The sequence below is a fragment of the Xenopus tropicalis genome, chromosome 7, assembly GCF_000004195.4.
Source record: "Xenopus tropicalis strain Nigerian chromosome 7, UCB_Xtro_10.0, whole genome shotgun sequence".
In the NCBI taxonomy this organism is placed as follows: domain Eukaryota; kingdom Metazoa; phylum Chordata; class Amphibia; order Anura; family Pipidae; genus Xenopus; species Xenopus tropicalis.
In genome coordinates, this window is record NC_030683.2 from 63,663,379 (window position 1) to 63,684,813 (window position 21,435).

General features: G+C 37.6%; 1 protein-coding gene across 4 annotated transcripts in view; it reads left to right on the forward strand.

Moving 5' to 3' along the window:
- The window catches only part of ube4b (ubiquitination factor E4B), a 92,383-nt gene extending 75,750 nt beyond the window's left edge, over nt 1-16,633 (forward strand). For all 4 annotated transcript variants that reach the window (XM_031906349.1, XM_018095832.2, XM_018095833.2 and 1 more), the window contains 10 exons: nt 2,143-2,270; nt 3,206-3,304; nt 3,838-4,073; nt 6,199-6,325; nt 6,515-6,659; nt 8,588-8,722; nt 8,815-9,006; nt 10,523-10,697; nt 12,375-12,521; nt 15,460-16,633. In XM_031906349.1, the coding sequence (XP_031762209.1) occupies nt 2,143-2,270; nt 3,206-3,304; nt 3,838-4,073; nt 6,199-6,325; nt 6,515-6,659; nt 8,588-8,722; nt 8,815-9,006; nt 10,523-10,697; nt 12,375-12,521; nt 15,460-15,521 (1,446 nt within the window). In that variant the 3' untranslated portion in view covers nt 15,522-16,633. The remainder of the gene's footprint in view (nt 1-2,142; nt 2,271-3,205; nt 3,305-3,837; nt 4,074-6,198; nt 6,326-6,514; nt 6,660-8,587; nt 8,723-8,814; nt 9,007-10,522; nt 10,698-12,374; nt 12,522-15,459) is intronic.
- The last annotated feature ends 4,802 nt before the right edge of the window (nt 16,634-21,435 follow it).

Sequence of the window (21,435 nt, forward strand, 5' to 3'; positions counted from 1 at the left end):
AGTGTTGTGAATAAATTTGGGCAGAACAAAACTACAAAAGGTGAATGGACAGACTATAATAAATCGTTTGTCTTTGTACAGTTAGATTAGAAAATATATAAATTAAAACAACTTAATCTAAGTGACTGTTACGTGAAAAAACAATACAAGGTAAGTATTTGCCCGTTTTTGATAAAAAGTAAGATCTCGTGAAATTGTGAATAAAAAGAATATTTTTAGTGAATAAAAAAATTTTTTGGGGGCAAGGTCTTAATGATTTCGAGATAAGAACAAGAAATCATCTTAAAAAAGTGGAGAATTCAATCTTTTCATTTAGTCCAACTGGGGCTAAAGTATTCAACGTAAAGATCCATTTACTTTCACGTTTTAGGAGGAGTTCAGATATATTTCCTCCTCTTATACCCAGAGACACATGTTCGATTCCCCAAAACTGTAATTTTTCAGGGTTGGCGTTATGATATGTTAAGAAATGGCTGGCTACAGTACTCAGAATTTTATTCTTTTTCTGATCTTCCTTGGCCATGTTAATGGTGCTTACATGTTTTTGAATTCTTTTGTTAAGTTTTTGTGTGGTCATGCCAATATATTTTCTATTACAGGGGCATTCAATGCAGTATATAACATTTGAAGTCTTGCAATTGATATAATCATTTACAAGTTGTAAATTGCCAAACCGGTCAGTGAAAGAGTCCTGGTTTTTAACCATACTACAGGAGACACAGCTTCCACATCTAAAGGTCCCTTTGACTGGGGGCTGTCGTCTCCTTCCTGCAAAATGACTTCTAGTGAGGTGATCCCCTAGGTTTTGACATCTTTTATAGCAAAATGAAACTTTTTCAGGCAATATATCTTGTAAATCAGGATCTTGGCGTATGATTGGCCACAATTCCTGGATTATTTGTTGTACCTTATATGATTGTGGGCCGTATGTTGTTATGAATCTTACTTGTTGTTCGTCTTGAGTTTTTGCCGATTTGGTTTTTAGAAGGGTGTCTCTCTTGGTGGTGAGCGCTCTGTGATATGCTTGTTTCAAGATTTTGTTGGGATAACCTCTTTCTTTCAGTCTAGTTTTTAACTGTTTTGCCCTCAGGCGAAAAGTTTCTTGAGATGTACAATTGCGTTTAAGTCTTAGGAATTCTCCCGCTGGTACTGATGAGTACTACGATCACACACAGGATACCGATCCTTTTGGTAAAACAAAAGTAGCGGTGGGGGGTTGTATCCTGCACAGCCCGCGTGGCACACTTCCCAATATACCTGGCGGTCCGGAGCGCGAATGATAAACCTCGCAGGATAGACGAATCAGTGCGGTGCACATTAGGCTCCCACACACGCTACTCACTACCCGCTCAAACGGTTTCATTTGTAATCAATAACTTAATTCTTCCCTGAGTGGAGTCATAATGGAGACCTAACCGGTGCTTATATTACCTGTATTTAAAATAACAGCGAGAGAATTACTGGTGAAAGAACGGCATAATAGTGTGAATCGCAACCTGTGCAAATATCTCTATTTAGAAAGTACCCTGTCAGGGACTAAAAGCGGACAAAAGATCCCTTAGACTTCATTGTGAGAATTCCTTTATACATTTTAAGAAACCTGCACTAATTGTAAAAATCCTTAACATATCATTTGGTACGATATATGAACTGTACAAACCCCATAATAGTTCTCTTAGTAACAAATATAGGAATTATAATTCCATTTGCAACAGTGTTTCAATGTTGCAATAGTAAAAGTGAAACCTTGTATATCAACAAGCGCTTGGTCTTACCCTTTTTAACCTTTCCTTCCCCCTTTCAGTTTATTTTAATCAATTTTAATAATAACCAATAAAAATTCATTTTAACTTGTTACTTGGTGTGCCTTAACTAAATGTGTGTCTTTGTGTTCACCTAAACTATTGTCTGAAGGTGAACTTCCCCTTTAATAATCAGAAACTTGCCTTATATAATATTCTACTATTGGAAGGTGCTGTTTTGTTACTGCGCCAAGGCTTGATTTGCCTCTTGTTATTAAATGATGCAAATTTCTGGACTGGATTTCTCTGTGAGGCTGTTGATGTCTGTCAATCTTTTTTTTGTTTCTAAAATTAACAGCAGTTTTCATATGGTTCAACCCTACTGTTGTTTAAATTGCAGAAGCTGGTGCGCTGCAAAGCCTGTGCGGATACTGGTTTATTGGATGAAAGTTTTCTCCGGAGATGTTTAAATTTTTATGGAATGGTGATCCAGTTCCTACTACGTATCATGGATCCTTCATACCCAAAGTGAGCGTTTGTTTTTGTTGTGTTTTTTTTCTCTTCTGACTAATTAACCACTGTGAAGATCATGAAGAACAGCAGGTTACAGAGATTCATCTAGAAATCAAAAGTTGCTTTTTATGGACAAGGGTTTCAGCTAAACTAGCTTAGATCACAGTGATTTTTCAGAGCTAACTTCTCTGTAGCTATGTGGTAAGTACTATTACCTGTTACATCATTTTGTATTCAAGCTGTCCAACTTCCCTGATTTGCCAAAAGCTTTCTGTTATGGTCTGTAGTATGAGGAAGTCCGTAGACTGTTGGTACCAACCTTTTAGGTGAAATATAAGAGCCCTGGCAGCCCCAGCTTTCACCAACGCCCTTTTGCGGGGAAGACAGAGATTCTAAACTCTGCCAAGGTTGATAGAAAAACGTGGTACAAGAGGGACCAGGCAGAGGCAACATCAGAGTCAGGCAATGGCGAAAGGCATTCAGCGGAGATTCAGAGTCAGTAACCAGCAGAGCAAAGGCAAAAGGCTTCAGCTATGATCTAGAAACTTAGAACCAGCTTGGGCAATGAAAATACACAATATAGAACTATTTAACTTTGAATTTGGTGCCAAAGTGACATTAGCATGTCCAATTACATCATGGTGTGATGTGAAGCGGCTTCAAAGCCCTATTGCGCATGCGCACATCTGCACGTGGTAAGAGCGTATGCCGATCTCCCGGTACTCATAACACTAGGGATGTATAAGAGGCACTAAAAATTGATTCTCATTTTATTTTTGAATGTGTAGTGTAGTTATGGTTTCTAAATTTGTTTATTTTGTATGTTTTTTGCTTTGTGCAGTTAACAGTACAATAAATGTTCATTAGCTACCGGGTTGTTTTAGCATCTATTTATTTTTATTTTCATTGTTAATGTATATAAAATTTGATCTCTTCTCCTTTTCCAATAGCATAACAATGCCTTTAAATCTGGATATACCCAAAATGTTTGCAACGCTGCCTGAGTTTTATGTAGAAGATGTTGCTGAATTTTTGTTTTTTATTGTGCAGTAAGTACATTGTTTAAAATACTTAAGAATCTTTTCAGCTGTAGATTTAAAAACCTTTTTGTAATCCTGGGCTTTGGTTTGTCTGTCTCCAGCAAACTTATCTTGGTAAACAAATCAGACCAGCACAAGAGATTGTCCAGCTTGTCTCATGGATAACTGAATGTTCATGGAATTGGAATTCCTGGGTACCCAAAGTCTCTCAATCATAAAACGCCCACAAGAAGACACAAGATTTGACAAATAGCAAAAAATCTTGAGTTAACACTTTTGGAGAAATCTTGACCATTGATAAATCTTACCTTACATCACAATACAAGCTAAAGTTAACAGAGAATTTCAGTTTATTAGACCTCTCCAATGATTCTAATAGATAAGCTGGCTTGGTGCTCCTATTCTTTAAAAAAAAAAAAAAAAAGTCCCAGCCCTGGATAATTAGAATTAAAAGTCTTGCCTGTGAGTCTGCTTGTGTATTATATAACTAAGCATTTACCATATTATAATGTTTAACAGCCTTGTTTACCTTCTTTTTTCAGATATGCTCCTCAGGTTCTTTTTGAACCCTGCACGCAAGATGTTGCAACTTTCTTAGTCGTGCTGCTGTGCAATCAGAACTATATACGAAATCCTTACCTTGTGGCCAAGCTAGTAGAAGTCATGTTTGTGACCAATCCTGCCATCCAGCACAGAACTCAAAAGTTCTTTGAAATGATTGAAAGTCACCCTTTGTCAACTAAACTTTTAGTCCCCTCACTGATGAAATTTTACACAGGTGAGGATTTGGTGATGAGAATATAATCTTAAAGCACTGATTTTTCAGCCAATAAAGATGGCGTTATCACCCTTTCTGTGTCCATCACTACTGATCCACATGATAACTGTATCATGTCCTTGTCAGGGGGATCTTTTTTCTTTAGTTGTTAAGTTTTTAACTGCAGTGCTTAAAGGGCATGTCAACCCCAAAAATAATTTTTTGCATAATGAAAGAAAACATAATTCTAAGCAACTTTCCAATATGAAATAGTTAAAAAAAAATTAGCGCTTTAAATGTTATTTGTAAATATAATTGCTATTGAAAGCAGCATTTGCTGAACTCCTGGTTGTTACATTTTAAACAATGTTGCAAAGCTCTTGCTTCTCCAGCAAGGCAGGTCTGTCAGTCTGCTGGCTTGTGTTACAATGTTTCAACAGTCAGAGCTACCAGGGCAGAGAATAGAAAAGGACAGGAAAACACCTGCTTCTAATAGCAATTACCAGTATAAATACAAATAACTCAAAAACCATTACAAACTTGTAATAAATGTATATTGCAAAGCTGCTTAGAATTTTGGTTTCTTTTTGTTAGGCAAAAAATTATATTTTGCGTTGCCTTGTCCTTTAAAGAGAAAATTAAAGGGGAAGATGGATGTTATAGTAGCAAGCCTTATGATAGGCTTAAGTTATTGAGTGGCTATTGATTGGAGTAGATGAGTGAAAGGTGTTCATAACACAAGCTTAAACAGTTTCATATTCTGCTTTCTAATCATCAATCAAATCCATGTTTATCACAGTGTAGCCTCTTTAGTAACTGCAGTACTTAAATTAAGTATTTCTGACATTTGCTTTGATCCGACTAATGCAGTCAGTTATCCCTTTCCCAAATTTCGGGTGCACAATGTCTACAGTTCAGTTTTTACATGATGCCTGGAATGGCAGTTATTAGTTAGTCACACTGACTGATTTATAGGGTGCTTAACCCATTTATTTACAGCCATAAAAGTTCTTAAAATGAAATAATGTTTCAGGGGGAAAAGTCTGATGAGGCCATTTTCCTTCAAGTGTATTTTGTCTTATAACTTAATGTGACTGATAAAATAAAACATGGGTTAAGCACCTTGTGCATTAATGTGTGTTATCCTGTTTTTTTTATTTATTTATTTTAGAATGCATACAATGGGGAGGTATACTTTTACATGGTATACAGGTGGTTAGGTTGACATCTGAAAAAAGAAAAAAAACGTACTATGCTTAAACATACTGTTTTGCACTGCATGGCCTACTCTTGCATTTCTTCATCATTTGTGGCCATTTTACTAGGTGTAGAAATATTACTGGCAAGTCCGCCTATTTGTTTACTCTTTGGTGAAGAAAAATCATTGATACAACAGTGTTGATTGAATACAAGTGTATTATTTTTTATTGGCTATGAGACCTTTATGATCATGGCACACAAGAAGTTTGTCACCTGAGAGAAATCTTCACTACCGCAGGCAACAAATCTACTCCCATGTTTTCCACTTGCAATAATCAGTGGTGGAATAAAAACTTATGCAGCACTTTGATTTTCTTGCCCGGAGTTGCCTTGCGAGTAAACTTCTGACAACTTTGAAAAAACAAAGAGCTGCATATATTTTCTAACTGGTGATCCAAAAAACATTTGGAGGAGATTTAGTCGTCTGCAGTCAGTGTCGGACTGGGACCTCAGGAGCTCACCAGAAAACCTTAGACCATAGGCCTACTCTCCAAAAATATTTCCTTCTTTCTTTGCCCAACCTCTTTATTTGCCTAGTTTATTTTATTTACATGTTAGCATCTATTCTTCTATCTATTTCTCCTCTTTGTTCCCATTCAGAAATAGGGAATGACCATTAAGGTCAAATAGTCAGAAGCAGGAGCAGACACCTGGGCCCACTGGAAGTTTTCCTGGTGGGTCAGTCCAAAACTGTCTGCGGTAGTGAATATCATATGTCATGAGCCTTCTACTGTTATCAGTTGACCTTTTAATAATTCATGGAAAAAATTGTTTCTTTTACGTTTTCTTGGTTGCAAGAAATGGAGTACTGATATTTTTCTCTTTTAGAATGTGCTTTCCTTCTTCCCTTGTTATTGTTGTAAAATAAACCATTTATTTTTAATAGATGTGGAGCATACAGGTTCCACAAGTGAGTTCTATGATAAGTTCACCATTCGTTACCACATCAGCACTATTTTTAAAAGCCTGTGGCAGAATATGGCTCATCACAGCACTTTCATGGAGGAGTTCAAGTAAGTAGTGTGATTTTTTTGATAAAGTATATTCATTCTTGCTGAATTTATTAGTTAAAATGTGTTTGCTAATTTAAAAACAATATTGACCATTATCGCTTATTTTAGTTAATTTGTTTTTTTAAATCTACACTGCCATTCTTTAAGTTTGTGTATCTGAAGTTGATTTTTTTTTTTTTTTATCCCCAGCTCTGGCAAGCAGTTTGTACGTTATATAAACATGCTCATAAATGATACTACATTTCTCCTGGATGAGAGTCTAGAATCGCTTAAACGCATCCATGAAATGCAGGAGGAGATGAGAAACAAAGAACATTGGGAACAGTTGCCAAGGGTGATTTTCTGATATGCGTTCACACATAAAATGTTGCTTTATTTAGGAGATATATATAGACTAACAGTATAGTTTAAGAATATGCTGTTTTGTCAAAACTTACCCTTACCACATAGAAAATCACATGCATAAAATAAGAGTGCATTTGAGCCCGAAAAATAGAGCTCTCAGACTACAAGCTTTTAAATTTTTTAGAACCTTGTAACTGAAGCAAATTTAAAGAAAAGGGTAAGAACAAAAGGAATTTTAAGATGTTTGTTTTATCGTTTAGGAATAGTGAAGTTGTGCTGTGGGCTTCACAGCACAGTGCATGCACAGTACAGTTAGATCGTCAGTGCATACACAGTACAGCACCATCGTCTCTGCATGCACCAATTGCAAAGGGGAGGGGGTAGGTTGAGCCCTGCGCACAAGATGACCTGAATACAACCCTGGCCAGGAATGGTTCCAGTATACCGTTTAGAAAACATCAGCACATATCTTAGACAATTTTGCTGTGCTATTTAGTCCCATAGACATTTTGTCTCCACATTATAAAAAAAACAAAAGTAGGGCTGCAAGTGAAACATCTATTTAAACCAGTTCTGTCCAACTGGCGGCCCGTGACCCCCCTCTGTGTGGCCCCCCACCTGTCTGGCTGCTTTGATGGTTTACCTTTGAGTAAGCTTTAAATTGTATCAGTACTGAGATTAACTGGCCCCCTGCATGGTTCTCACCACAGATTTAGGCTGTAATTCCCCTGTATTGGTTAAAAATGTAATCCCCTGTACTGTTCACACCTTTTAATCCCTGCATTGTTCACACCTCAGGCTTAGGCTGTAATCACCCACATTGTTCACCTGTTCACACCTTAGACATTGTAGGGACTGCCTGGACTATGCTACCTGTTTGTATGGCACACACAGGGAGCATAGGGTAGGCACATTATGGCACATAGGCAGCATAGGGCAGGGAGGGTATGGCACAAAGGCATGGTAGGACAGACAGAGCATGGCACACACAGGCAGCTAAGGGCAGGCAGAATATGGCACACAAAGGCAGCATAGGGCAGGCGGAGTATGGCACACACAGGCAGGGTAGGGCAGGCAGAGTATGGCACACACAGGCAGCATAGGACAGGCAGAGTGCTGCCTGTGTGTGCCATAATCTGCCTGCCTTTTGCTGCCTGTGGAAGGTGAACCTTGCAGGGGTTTGTTAGCAGTTGGAAATAGCCATTAAATGGTCCCTAAGGTGTGTTATTATGTGCTGGGGTTGCTGTGCTATCCACAGGGGAGGAGGAGGCAGCATATGGATTTAAGGGTATATCTTAATATGATATAATATAATTCTTTCACATATGACGGTTGATATCCCCGCAGTAAGGACCAAGCAATTGGGTTTTTTCTGCATTACCACCATTGTGATAAAATAGGTGTGGTCTGAAGGGGGCGTGGTTTAAAAAGGGGAGTGGTCAAAACTGGCTTCCATTAGCGGCCCTCCACCATGTATGCTAGAGAAATTCCGGCCCTCGGCACCGCAGAAGTTGGACAGCACTGATTTAAATAGTTTCCAAGCACAACTACTGTGAGTGACCGCATTTTCCAGAATTTTTGACTCATGTATTAGGAGATAAAATATAAGCTCTGAAGAGTTTTATGGGAATCTACACAGCTTATCTGTTATATGCAATGTAACCTGTGCCTTTTCTCCTTTTTTCGATTTGAATGGCTGTCCCCATGGCTACACAGCAGCTTTGTTAATATAAACTATAATAGTGTTTCTGAAGCAAACGCACAACTTTTACCTGTGCAGGGCAATAGTACATAATATATAAATTAATTTGATACACTTTCATTTTTTTATGTTACTGTTTTTTTAAACTTACATGATTCTTCAAGTTTAAATACTTGCATGCTTTTTGTGAACTTTAAATTGTCTTGTGTTTTTAGGATCAGCAGCAAGCACGGCAGTCACAGCTTGCACAGGATGAGCGTGTTTCTCGTTCATATCTTGCTCTAGCAACTGAGACTGTAGATATGTTTCACATCCTTACTAAACAAGTGCAGAAACCTTTCTTAAGACCTGTAAGTATTGCAGTTAATTTATGCATTCTGTGGAGTTCTTTTGGAGTCTTCATTTTTAAAATGCATTATCTTATCTTTTTACTTATCTTTAGGAACTAGGGCCCAGGCTAGCAGCAATGTTAAATTTTAACCTCCAGCAATTGTGTGGACCAAAATGTCGAGACCTGAAGGTCGAGAACCCAGAGAAATATGGTTTTGAACCAAAGAAACTTCTGGACCAGCTCACAGATATCTATTTGCATTTAGATTGTGCTCGGTTTGCAAAAGCTATTGCTGATGATCAGGTTTGTTTCCACTAAAAACAATATATGTATAAGTATTCCTCATTTTCTCCTTTAACATTCCATGGACCACTGATATTAGATTTGTACTACTTGAAGGAATACTATTATTGAAGTAGCATATATATTTTTTTTTTTATTGTTTTATGCTAGTCAAGTCAGAGGCCCCAATTTATAAAGGTTGTTTAAAATGCAGCACAAATACAACTCTCAAATACAGCGATACAAAATAAAACAATATAAGGTTTATCTGCTTGTTTGGCCCAAGGGCGAAACAATTGAATCACAATGACAGAATACAGACCGGTATAACAAGGACTACATTAACAAGCTAATAGGTCCTCGTCCTATGGGAAATTTTAAACCTGTACTTTCAACATCTGGCCCGTTTTTGGCCAGGTATTGGTCAGGTAGGCCCATTAGAGGGCCCGATACAGGGGCTGATAAGCTGTTTATTGGCAACATTTAACGGCCCTTGTATGGCCCCTTTACACCACTATTCAGAATGTAAAAGCTGGTAAAATTTTATCACTGTGAATTGAGTTTGCCATAGTAAGTAAAACTGTATAAGAAGTTTAAATTTTTCACCCAGTTTTATAAGTTAAGCTAAGTTCTAGGTACAGTTTCTATGTGTGGCTTAATTTTCCTTGTTGAATTCAGTGTGACATTTAATAAAGTGCAGTTTTGGTGTAAATTACATTATAACTCTTGTGTACCCATTTTTTTATGCTGAATTTGGGAAAAAGGGTAGATTTGTGCAATAACTTTATAAATTTGTTATTCACTCTTATATATACTTTGTTTTTTTATTATAAAATTGCACTTAAATGAAATCATTAGTAAAATTAAGTAGGAAAATTGATTGTGCCTAATTTGCTAAACATAATGGAATATACTTCCTTATGCAAATTGAACAAGTGAACATGTTCAAGATCGCATAATTGAACACAGGTAATTTTCTCTGCTGGTTGTATATATGTCAGCGGTCCTTACACACCTTGTATGTGTGTGTGTAGCCTGTACTTCAAGGACAAATTAATCCCTCCTCCTTGTTTTTGGTTTCACCCAGTTCAAGGGGAACTTAATGCCCTCATTGGTTTCCATTTCACACCTATCCAGTGGAAGTTAATTCCATCACTGTTTTAAGTTTCACCCAGTTTTAATTGAAACTTAAACACGTTATTGTTTTCCAAGAAAATGGCTGCTGGAGCAATTCCTGTTTGGGAAAAATAAAAACGATTAATGGGAAGGAATGTCCGTTTAAACTAAAATTTTTCGAGTTTTAATGCTTTTAACTCGAAAGATTTGGGATTTTCCAATGTGAACTAAAAAGTTTTGCACAAAATTTAATTCGAATTTATACCATGTCGAGTTCATATGATTTTCAAGGCCAGAAAAAGACAAATTTTAGTAAATGTGCCCCTCAAACTAAAAAAAGTGTTTGTAAGGTGAACAACCTGTTTAAGTAATACTTTTGCTTAGAAGTTGATTTGCAAACTATATGCTGTTTTTATTGCAGAGATCATACAGCAAGGAACTTTTTGAAGAAGTTATTTCAAAAATGAAGAAAGCTGGAATTAAGTCTACAATTGCCATAGAAAAATTTAAGCTGCTTGCAGAGAAAGTTGAAGAGATTGTGGCCAGAAATGCTCGTGCAGAGATAGATTACAGTGATGCGCCAGATGAATTTAGAGGTGTGTTACATATTGCTTCTGTAGCAAACAAATTGTAACAGAGCTGCCCACAATAGATATATGCAATTGGAGAGCTTACCCAATTTATTTTGACCACCTTAGATCTGAGGTGGTCAAAATAAATAGGGTAAGCTCCCTAACTGCATATATCTAGTGTGTGCCTCCATTACAATTTGTCTGCTCCAACAGCAGACAAATTGCCAGTCTTACCAAAGATTTGCGCCACCAGTGCAGTGAACGAATCAAACATTCAGGTGTGCGGTTAAAGGACATGTAAAGCCTACATTTGCCTACAATGTATATCAGTTGGACACGTCTCCCCCACCCAAATGGCATCATTTGTACTGCATATATCCTCTCGGTTTGCTAGCACCATCACATTTTCCTAAAGCAAATAGCAGCTTTCATCCGGTGGCCATTTTACCTCTGATACATAATCAGATACATTTAAATCTGCAAACAGTACACACACACACAAAGACCCTTATTCAGCATACATTTCATCAAGAATACAGGCTCACACAGGTAGAACTGTCTTTGATAAAAGTTCTGTTTGAGCTGAGCTCAGGAGAGAAAGCTGGGAGAAAAAAATTGAAGCAGACAGCTAGAGCTGAGTTTCTATGGGAACTAGCAATGCCATCTCTTCACTGGCTGCTATACTGGAGGGTGTGTTTAGTAATCTGATCTTAAAACAACTGAGCATGCCCACAAGCCAGAAGTCTAAGCAAATTCCTGAGGGAGGGGGCCGAGTGGGTTTCAGGAGGAGAAAGAAATCTAAGTGACCTCTGGACAACCAGAGTGACAGGTATTGAAAGATTTCAAAGAGGCTGTTCACTGATTACATTTTTCTGTGTGGGGTTTACATGTACTTTAAGGTCATTTGTTTAGACATACTTCTACTGTGACACTAGAAATGTAGCGTCGCACACATTTTATTTTCAAAGTCAAGCAATAGCGCACAAACATTGCAACACCAAAGTTATTGAATACTAGCTTGTTTTTTGACTGGGTTTTCATTCCTTTAGTTAATTGATCCAAGGTGCACAGGCATTCACATCTGAACCTCCTCTCCTAGCCACTAGCAACTAGATTCCGTTGAACACACTACTTGCATATATGTATTATTATGTTGATATGCCATTGTTTGAATCACAAGGTATAGTCTTGGTACTGGGTGGATTTCTTAACCATGCCACTGACTTTTCTTTGGAAGTGTAAATCTGTGTACCCACTGAGTGAATGTTTTTGTGACCGTAAAACCGTACTTCAATTATGAAAGATCAGTTCATATTTTTATAAGTCCTAAAAGTAAATGAAGAAAATCTAGTTCGAAACTGTAAAAATTATATGATAATCCTAAGGATTCACTTACTTTTGCCACACACAGATGTTATTGGATTTTTTTTTTTCAATAAATATAATTTTTGTTCTACTAGGTTTTCTTCATCTACTTTTAGGACTTGTTTGAACATTTAAAAGGTTCTTTTAGGTCACATTCATCTAAAAATATAGAAAATTTTAAATGGTTCACAAACTTCCAAGCACCTCTAGATAGAAGTCATGATATCTATCAAGATATCATGTTTTCCTTATATTACTGTAGGGCTTCTTCAGACGATTTGTTTTGCTTATTTTTCAAACTGCACAACTCCTTCTTATGTTCTTTTCTAAATGCAGATCCTCTCATGGACACACTGATGACAGAACCAGTAAGACTTCCATCTGGGACCATCATGGATCGATCTATCATTTTAAGGCATCTTCTGAATTCTTCCACAGACCCATTTAACAGACAGACACTTACAGAAAATATGCTTGAACCAGGTATAAATGATAACTATTACAGTACCAAACGTGGCATGATTGCTCTTGTTAATGTTTATTCTACAAAGATTTCACTGTTATTAAAGGGCACCACACTGGGAGTTAGCTTTTGGTGGGGGCAGCCATGTTGTGGCAAATGCAGGTGCATAATGAGCAAGTGCCACAACTGTTTGTGACGTAGTCGGGTGAGTCGCATCTACTGGGCAAGGCTAGAAGCAGTGAATTTATACTTACTATACTGCATCATTTTTTAGTTGATACATGGTATTTTTTTCCATGAGAGAACCATCAGTTACAGTAGGCAGTGCAAATTACTAAAAAGGATTTGTATAAATCTGAGGATATACTACCATTAGAGACCATATAGTCATGTGGTTGAGGTGTTTACACTGATGCCAATAAGTGACAATTCCATGACCTATATAGGTAACTTAAAATATACATTAATATTTTGCAGTAGTTTTTTTTGTTTTTTTTAGTGTCAGTATTACTTTTAATTGTTGTCTTTATATTTTTGCTATGCTTTGTTGTACATTTGCATTCTTCATCTATGGTGTTCATCTCCAGTGCATCATTGGTAGGTTTTCTAGCTATTAGGGTGAGCATGGTATCTGTTGGCTAGAAATAAAATAAGAAATATGCATGTGGACGTATGTATATTAGGCTTTACCATGGTAAAAAAAAAAGGACCAGTTTAAAATAGTGGAGTTTTGAAAAAGGGTAGGGCTTAATGTGTGTATGGCCAGCCAGAATTAGAAGGTAAGTAATTATGTACTACCTAGTTATGCCAATAGTTTTTAATATTAGGAAGTTTATTTTAAAGATGCATTTAAATGGGTATCATAGTATGTTGTATTCCTAGCAACTTTTCACTTATTTTTTATTTTGTATAGTTGTATTATTTGCCTTTTTCTTCTGACTCTTTCTAACTTTCAAATTGGGATCACTGACCCCAGCAGTCAAAAAAAACTATTGCTCTGTGATGCTATAATGTTATTTTTATTGTTACTTTTTATTACTTATCTTTCTATTTAGGCTCTCCTCTATTTATATTCATGTCTATTCTTCAAACCACTGCCTGGTTGCTAGGGTATATTGGACCCTAGCAGCCAGATAGCTGTCCAAAACTGATGAGTTGCTGAACAAAAAGCTAAAGTTAAGACCAACTGCCAATTGGCTCAGACAGGCACTCCCTACAACATAATACTTAAAGTTAAAGTGTTTAACCTAGAAACGAGAGATGTGTCAAGTAGTGTGTTCTGTCACTGCTTTAAAAGTTATTTACTCCTTTTGTTTTTTGAGTGGGGTAATCTGTTTGTTGTTAAACTGCCTATGGCATATTTAGAAGATTTAGACAGTGTAGGGGCGGATTGTCAGCCTGCTCTTATCTGCCAGTTGACAAAAACTCCTCCTTACATGATTAGTAACAGAGGTGTTTGCTGGCTTTGATGTTTTATAGCCAACTATTTTGTATCCCTTTTTCTTTTCAAAAACAATTACCTTGCACCCTGGCAAATAAGCTATTTGCAATACAATTGTATTGATTTTTGTACAGTAGTGTAATTTTCTTATCACGTATCATGGATCCTTTCTATTGTCCTTTTATTCCTTTATGTAATTTAGCCAATTTTTTTCCCCCATAAATCATTAATGGCCCTTAGCAGGTACACCAGAGGTCCCCACCTTTTTTTTTTTTATACCCGTAAGCCACATTTAGATATATAAAGTGCTGGGGAGTCACACAAGCATTCAAAAACCAGGCGGCTGGTTTTGGGGGGGTGGCCCTCCGGTGCCTATATATTTGTTTTTATTTATTTATTTTTTAAGAAAAAATAAAATGTGCCCCCCAGCCTCTGCCGGTGAAGGAGCTTTGGGGGTGGTAGGGTGTCGGGTTGCAAAGCAGAAGTGACGTTAAGTGCACACTGCGACGTAGGTGTGTGTGTGATGTCATGCGCAGGCTGCATGTGATGTCACATGCATGACATAGTAAGCGTACCCTTGCCCCATGTAGGTCTCAGAGTAATTAGTGTCTTTATTCCTGTAAAACTTTATTCCCAAGCTGGAATTGTAAAATTAGCACCTGCTTTGGGTCACAGTTGTCATGTAAAGAAAAAGTACACTCTGTTCTTTCCACATTTTATTATGCTCTGTGTATATTTGTATTTGTAGCAAATATTGAAGTGCTTAACGTAGAGGACACTTAATAAAAGTTTTTGACCCAAACTGTCTCAAGTCACATATGCAAACAGTTTGTAGTGAGGAATCAGCAGCAACATTTATCAAGACATGATAAAGGGCCCAGTGAGGTACAAAGCATTGTCTATATTCCATTATGAGCCAGTTACTAAAGCATTGTTGTCATCCAAACCATATGTATGTGTATATTTGTCACTTTGAAAAAGGCTGAGGAGTCAGCCGAAACGTTAGTCTGCCTGAATAAATCATCCTTAATTTTTCACTAAGACCTGTGAGTGCGGCATCTTTCCTTTTCTTTTTGTATGTACTTTAAATATATACTGCACCCAGGCATCATCGACTCCTATAAGACGTGAGTGCCAGCTTTCCTTTGCATGTTATATTATATATATATATATATGTATGTATGTGTGTATATATATGTATATATATATATATATATATATATATATATATATATATATATATATATGTGTGTGTGTGTGTGTATATAACAAATAACTAGCACCAGTTTACTGCTAGATTAAAAGCACTTAATTCTTACAGGTTAGCTAACCATTAAATCTAAGGCTGGTTTAGTTACAGTGCTGCATCTTAAATGCTACATATCATAAAGGCAAAATAAAAATTGTGAATGATGACTGGACCTACATTTACAAGTCACAGAAGACATAGTGCTGCAAATCTGTATAAAGCACTAGCAATTACATGTAATACGTGTATTTTGTGTTTTCTTTTACAGTGCCAGAACTGAAGGAAAAAATCCAGGCTTGGATGCGTGACAAGCAAAACGCAGATCACTGATTTCATATATCTCAGAAAACTTTGTCATGGCCTAAGGCTGCCCTCAAAGCAAGAGATGGAATTCTGTACATATATTTAAAACAATATCACAAAATTGAAAAGCTCACCTCAATAAACGATTCGGGGTATAGTTTCTTGAAAAGAGGGCCAGTATTGCAGCACCTACAACAGATAGCTCCTGTAAATCAGTATGTGAAATAGGTGAACAGAAATGATCAAGTTTGCTCTACAAACTTAATACAAGCCAACAATCTCACGATATCCCCTATTCAGTCTTTTTGTTTTCCTGCTGCTACTGTTTTTACTTTATTGCCTTGGGATATCCGCATTCCTCATCTAAGATAGGATGCATAAAAATGTGTGAAATGCAATAATGAATGTTAAATTTACGGTCACAATATCCTTCTGTGCAAATCACTCAGCTGCAAGACATCCAACCTAATTCAGGGACAGAGGCATCTGCTTCATAATGTGATAGATGAATTTTAAACTATATTCTATGGTCTAGCATCAAATTCTTTACATTGACTAAAAAACAGATTGTTTTTTTTTTTTTTTTATAAAAAAAAAAGATCTTTTTTTTCCCCTCCTGTATAAGTTATTTACATACAAATGTTGTTCACCTGGTATTCTTCCCTCAGAACCTTGAAATCTTGAGAGCACTCTTGAAGTTTGCAATGGGAACAGATCTGCCAGGTTATAAACACCTTGCCTGCTTTGCACTTAAGTCCATGTGGAGGAGATTTAACTCTTACCTCCTGTGTCTGGAGCACCAATTTGCATCTGTTATTCAGCCTTACCAAAGTGAATGGTGCCAGGGGCTCTGGCATGTGCAAAGTTTTCTCTCTTTTCGTGTGTTATTTTTTTTTTCTTTCTTTTTTTAAAGGAAACATTTTGTATTAAAGCCCTTCAAGGCATACTTGAATTCCTGTACTATCTCTATTTGGAAAGGCAGGGAAATTTTAAGGATTTAGACTTTTAAAAAAAAAAAAATGAGAGAAACATGTCTCCTCTTTTTGCCCCTTCTAATCTCCATTTTCTTGCAAAGTTATCCTTTTCCAGTTCAGTTCCAGACTTAAAATATAATAAATGGTGATGACATTCAAAAGCAAGTACACTGTGTATTTCTTCTGCCTTCACACTTCTGATTCATAGGAACATAGAAATACCTCTCTGCAGTGGCACAGTATTCTTTTGAAATCTCTTTTGAAATAAATTCTAGAATATGCAAATAAAATATTTCTTGCTAAGAGTCCCCTGTTTTGTAGAAGGGTTCTGGCCTTAACAGGTTTTTTATCATTGTAGCAGCAGGCAAAACACTGCATGTTGCAGTGCCCTAAGAGCCCAAAGTACTCACATCTTTCAGAAGTGAGGGGTGGCAATGAGTGTACCTGTGTGACCAGGTGATTGCAGTTCAAATGATGGAGCATTGCTGAACATTTTGTTGCCTACCTGTTGGGTTAGAATTTGTTGTGGTGACAAAACACCCTGAATGACTCCTGAGTGAGGGGGTGTATCAGGGTCCAGTTCACTGTTCTTGAAATGGATGAGGGTGATTGGGAGCATTTTTTTTTTTTCTTTTTGGTCTTTTTGAACCATTTAAGGTAATTTGGGACACTGTTGATACAAATAATTAAGTTAACAGTGCATTAAAAAGCATTGCACAAATAAAAAAAATGCTTATTTAAATTAACCCTTGTTCTAAAAAAATAAACCACTTCATGAAAACTGAAATACAGTACATGCATGGATTTTCCTTCTATTACAGTTGCCTATCCTCACATCTAGAAGGTGGTCTGGGAGCCAAAGTGAAAATGTGCTACATTAGCCAAACATAATATACAATAAATAAAAAATAAGTACCAATAAAAGAATTCCAAACAGTTGGAGCGGTGACATCCTATACACATACAGAAAGTTGGTTGGCACCTATTAAAGAAAAGGTTCAGGGCATTTCCTGTAATTTATTAATGCAAAATGCATTTATTCTGTCAGGCAGTTTAACTCTTAGCCGTCGTGTTTATCTAAAAGTCATTATGTCATGGTTGTATTATTAAAAAGTGTGGGTTTGGCAGGATATAGGTCTTTTGTATTTAAAACTATCCCTGCTAGAGTTCTTACCAGTAAAACTCAAATATTACACAGTGCTAGTCTGGGGTTAAAGCAGCACCACACAACAGTGAGTCTAATCTCCCACTCTATGAAAATAACAAGCACAAGATTTGGGGAGCTTTTCAATTTCCCTCCTTAGTCTTAAGATTTTCTGTAGAAATATATAAACTACAGAAAGTGAAGCACCATCAGGGGAATAGAAACCCTCAGGATTCTGTTCTACTCACTGAATGCTGAAGATACCTGGCCTTCACATTAGTCACTCAGGGTCTCATCAGTCCATATGGGGGCCGAAATCTATCGTGGGCCAAATTTTTTAAAATAAAAACATACTTAGGGGCACTTTTACTAATCCATGAACGCTCCGAGCGTTAGTTTGAACACAGTGTATTTTCCGCGACTTTTTCGTCGCTCGTGCAAATTATTCGTACATACAAAATCGTATTGTCGTGCCGAGTACGAAAGTTTCCGATTCATTCAAGCTTCGTTATCGTGACTTTCCTTGGGCCAGGTTGGAGCTGCACAGTGCCATTGATTCCTATGGGAGGCTTCCAAAATCATGCACAGAAGGATCAAAGTTGGAAAGGTTTTCCTACATTTTACGATCATTTGGTACGAAAATTTTGTGACTTTCGGATCGCCAATACGATATTATCGTGATTAATAAGATTTTTTCATAAGCATATTCGTGATATTTGCAATCTTAAGAAATTATCGTATCCAATCCAAATTTATCCCATTCGGGATTCGAACTCGTGATCTCATGAATCTGGCCCTTAGTCTTAGTTACTATGTGAGGGGAATGGAAATTGACTACGCTGGACGCACAGACACACTCACCAAGGGCCACATAAAACAGATAGGGGGGCCAGATTCGTCCCATGGGCCTTGTGTTTGACATATGTGGCCTAGCCCCTTTCATAAATCGGCACATCCGTTTTATACTTAGAAGATCCTTGTAAAAACGTGTGTATCAACAGACAGTGCCAATTCTCCTTCTTTCATCATTCCAGTAATTGCTCAATTTAGCACCTGCTGAACTGCACGTAAGTTGAAATGCAATTTTTTTTGTATGAAAGATGGTGTCGCTTCCAGGCTAGGGCCTTTACATGACCCCCCTCCCCTCAAGTCACTAAAGGAGGAAGTAGTGTTCTGGCTATTATGTGAGACTTCCACTTCCATTCAGCCTTTATAGATTACATTTTTTTTCTAACTATATTACAAAAAAATCTTTTTATCTAGTTTTGTTTTTAAACTGAACAATTCCTTTAAAGGAGAAGAAAAGGCTTAGTCAATGGGGGTGCCAAAATGTTAGACATTCCCCAGTGACCTTAATCGCTTACCTTTTACCCCGGGCTGGTGCTCCTGTGAGAAGAAAACATTGCAAGCAAGTGTCTCCTCTTCCTTCTGTCTTTGTGCCACTTGCACATGTGTAGTAAAGTGAAAAGCCAAACTTTAACAAAAAAACGCCAGCTTTTGCACACTACTGCGCATGCGCCGGCCCGGGATTCAGAAGAGAGAAGGAAGAGGAAACACTCGCAGCTACCCCGGGCTGGTGTGGTTTTCTCTTAACAGGAGAAAAAGGTAAGCAATTAAAGTCACTGGGGGGGTGACTAACATTTGGCACCCCCAGTGATTTTTAGCTTTCCTTTAAAGGACATGTAAACCCTACATTTTCCTACCATGTATTTAAGTTGGGCACATCTTTCCCACCCAAAACACACTACATATTGTATTGCATATATACCCTCCATTCGCCTGCACCATCACACTTTTCTAAAACAAATAGCAGCTTTCACCTGGACCCGGCAGCAATATTCCCTCTTACTTACCAGTGACATTTATTTCTTCAAACTGCTCATGTGAGCTCTAAATCACATGGAATATAGAATGCAAGCTTATACAGGTAAACTTACTCTGATAAAAAGTTCTTCTTGGATTGAGCACTAAAATGGTTCAGCTGAGCTCAGGAGAGGAGGTTAGGAGAAAAAAACCTGTTCCCCCAGTAGAGTGCACAGCTAGAGCAGAGTTTGTATGGAAACCATCAATGTCATCTCTTCACTGGCTGCTAGACTGAAAGGCATTAGTAATCTGAGTTGAGAAGAACTGAACATGTTTAGTAGCCAACAGCCAAAGTAAACTCCTAAGTGAGGGGGGCTCAGTGGATTAGAGAAGGGACTGTTCACTGATTAATTTTTTTGGGGTGGGGGGGTTTCATCTTTAATCTTTTTAGAATAGCAAGCAAATTATAACTGTTAGGCAACTTCACAACCCCAATATTTTGTGGGTTGTCTGCATTTTGTCTGCAATTGTTCCTGTCTGTTGTAGGATTTTTTTTTTACTGTAATAAAGTGGATCATGGGGGCCCATTTTTTGGTCCTGACTTTTAGTTTAAGAATCACTGTGTAACCATTAAATCTTTACCATGTGAGATGACCACTAGCTACATGTAAAACATTTCGAATGTAGCAGTTTTACTCCCAAATAAGATACCATTTGGACTGCCAGTATAAGTCAAAATATAGCTGCATCGTATCTGGTATTGCCTAAGATTTAGAGAAGTCCATTATGAATCCAGAAAAAATTAGCCAAATTCATCTAAGGTCTTTATGTGATTTAGTACGGATGTCTGAGGGAATCTTTAAGTCAGTAGAATGGCATCTGAAAATATATCTTGAAACTATACAAGCGATTCTATAGAGACCAAATAGAGTAACAGGGGGGCTCAGCCTAAAGGCCAGTTAGGCCAGTGCCACATGGGGCACATTCTTATCTGCTGGTATGCAGTTTCCTGCCAAATTCACTGTGCGTGCTTGCACCCAGGTTGATGTAATGGCTCCGGGTGCACAACCAAAAGCTCTTTTTGAGTGTTTTTATCTGCAGGGTGAGAATCCGCCCCGTGTTGCATTGGCTTTAGGCTGAGATTTGGGCGATTGCTTATTTGCTTTCCTTGATACCACTAAAAGCTTGAAGGTCAATTATAGTAAGATTTGAGGTGAAAACCTATTTGCTGTCTTAGATATCCTTGATACTATAGCTAAATGTATTTTACACCCTCTATCTCTCACATTGTTGTGAGCTTGGGGTGGGGGCTGTATACTGTCAGACATTTTAGACAGTCTGAGCCTTCAGAAGGAAGCCAGCACTACACATTAGAATTGCTTTCAGGTAACCTATACTTTTCTTCTACTCCCATGTAACTTTAGGAGTCTCAAGCCAGACTTGGATATTTTACTACTAATTGCTATTCTGATATCTACTGGGAGCTGCTATCTTGCTACCTTTCCAATGTTCTGCTGATATCAGCTGCTGGGGGGGGTGGGTGGAGGGGAGTGAAATCACTCCAAGTTGCAGCACAGCAGTAAAGTGTGACTGAAGTTTATCAGAGTATAGTTTACATGGCTGTGGCACCCTGGGAAATGCAAAATATGGCTAGCCCCTTGTGAAATTTCAAAGTTAGATATAAAAATAATCTTTTTATGTTTTTGAAAAACAGATACCAATGCAAGGTTCAGCTGGAGAAGCTCTATTAACTGATACGTTTTGGGAAAAAAAAAGTTTTCCCATGACAGTATTCCTTTAAACGCCTCTTTAGCCTAAACAGCCCCAACTTGACCAGTTTTTCTTCATAACTAACTTGGGGTAGGCAGAAGAGGCATGTGTCTAGGATAAAACCATGGGGGGGGCGGTGCTGTTCCCTACCCCTTGTCCGGGCCCTTGTTACTTTGTAGTTTCTCCAACCACCTGCTGTCAGCATGCTTGTACATGCCCTCCTTCTTGTTCATGGGGGAGTGGGGAGGCA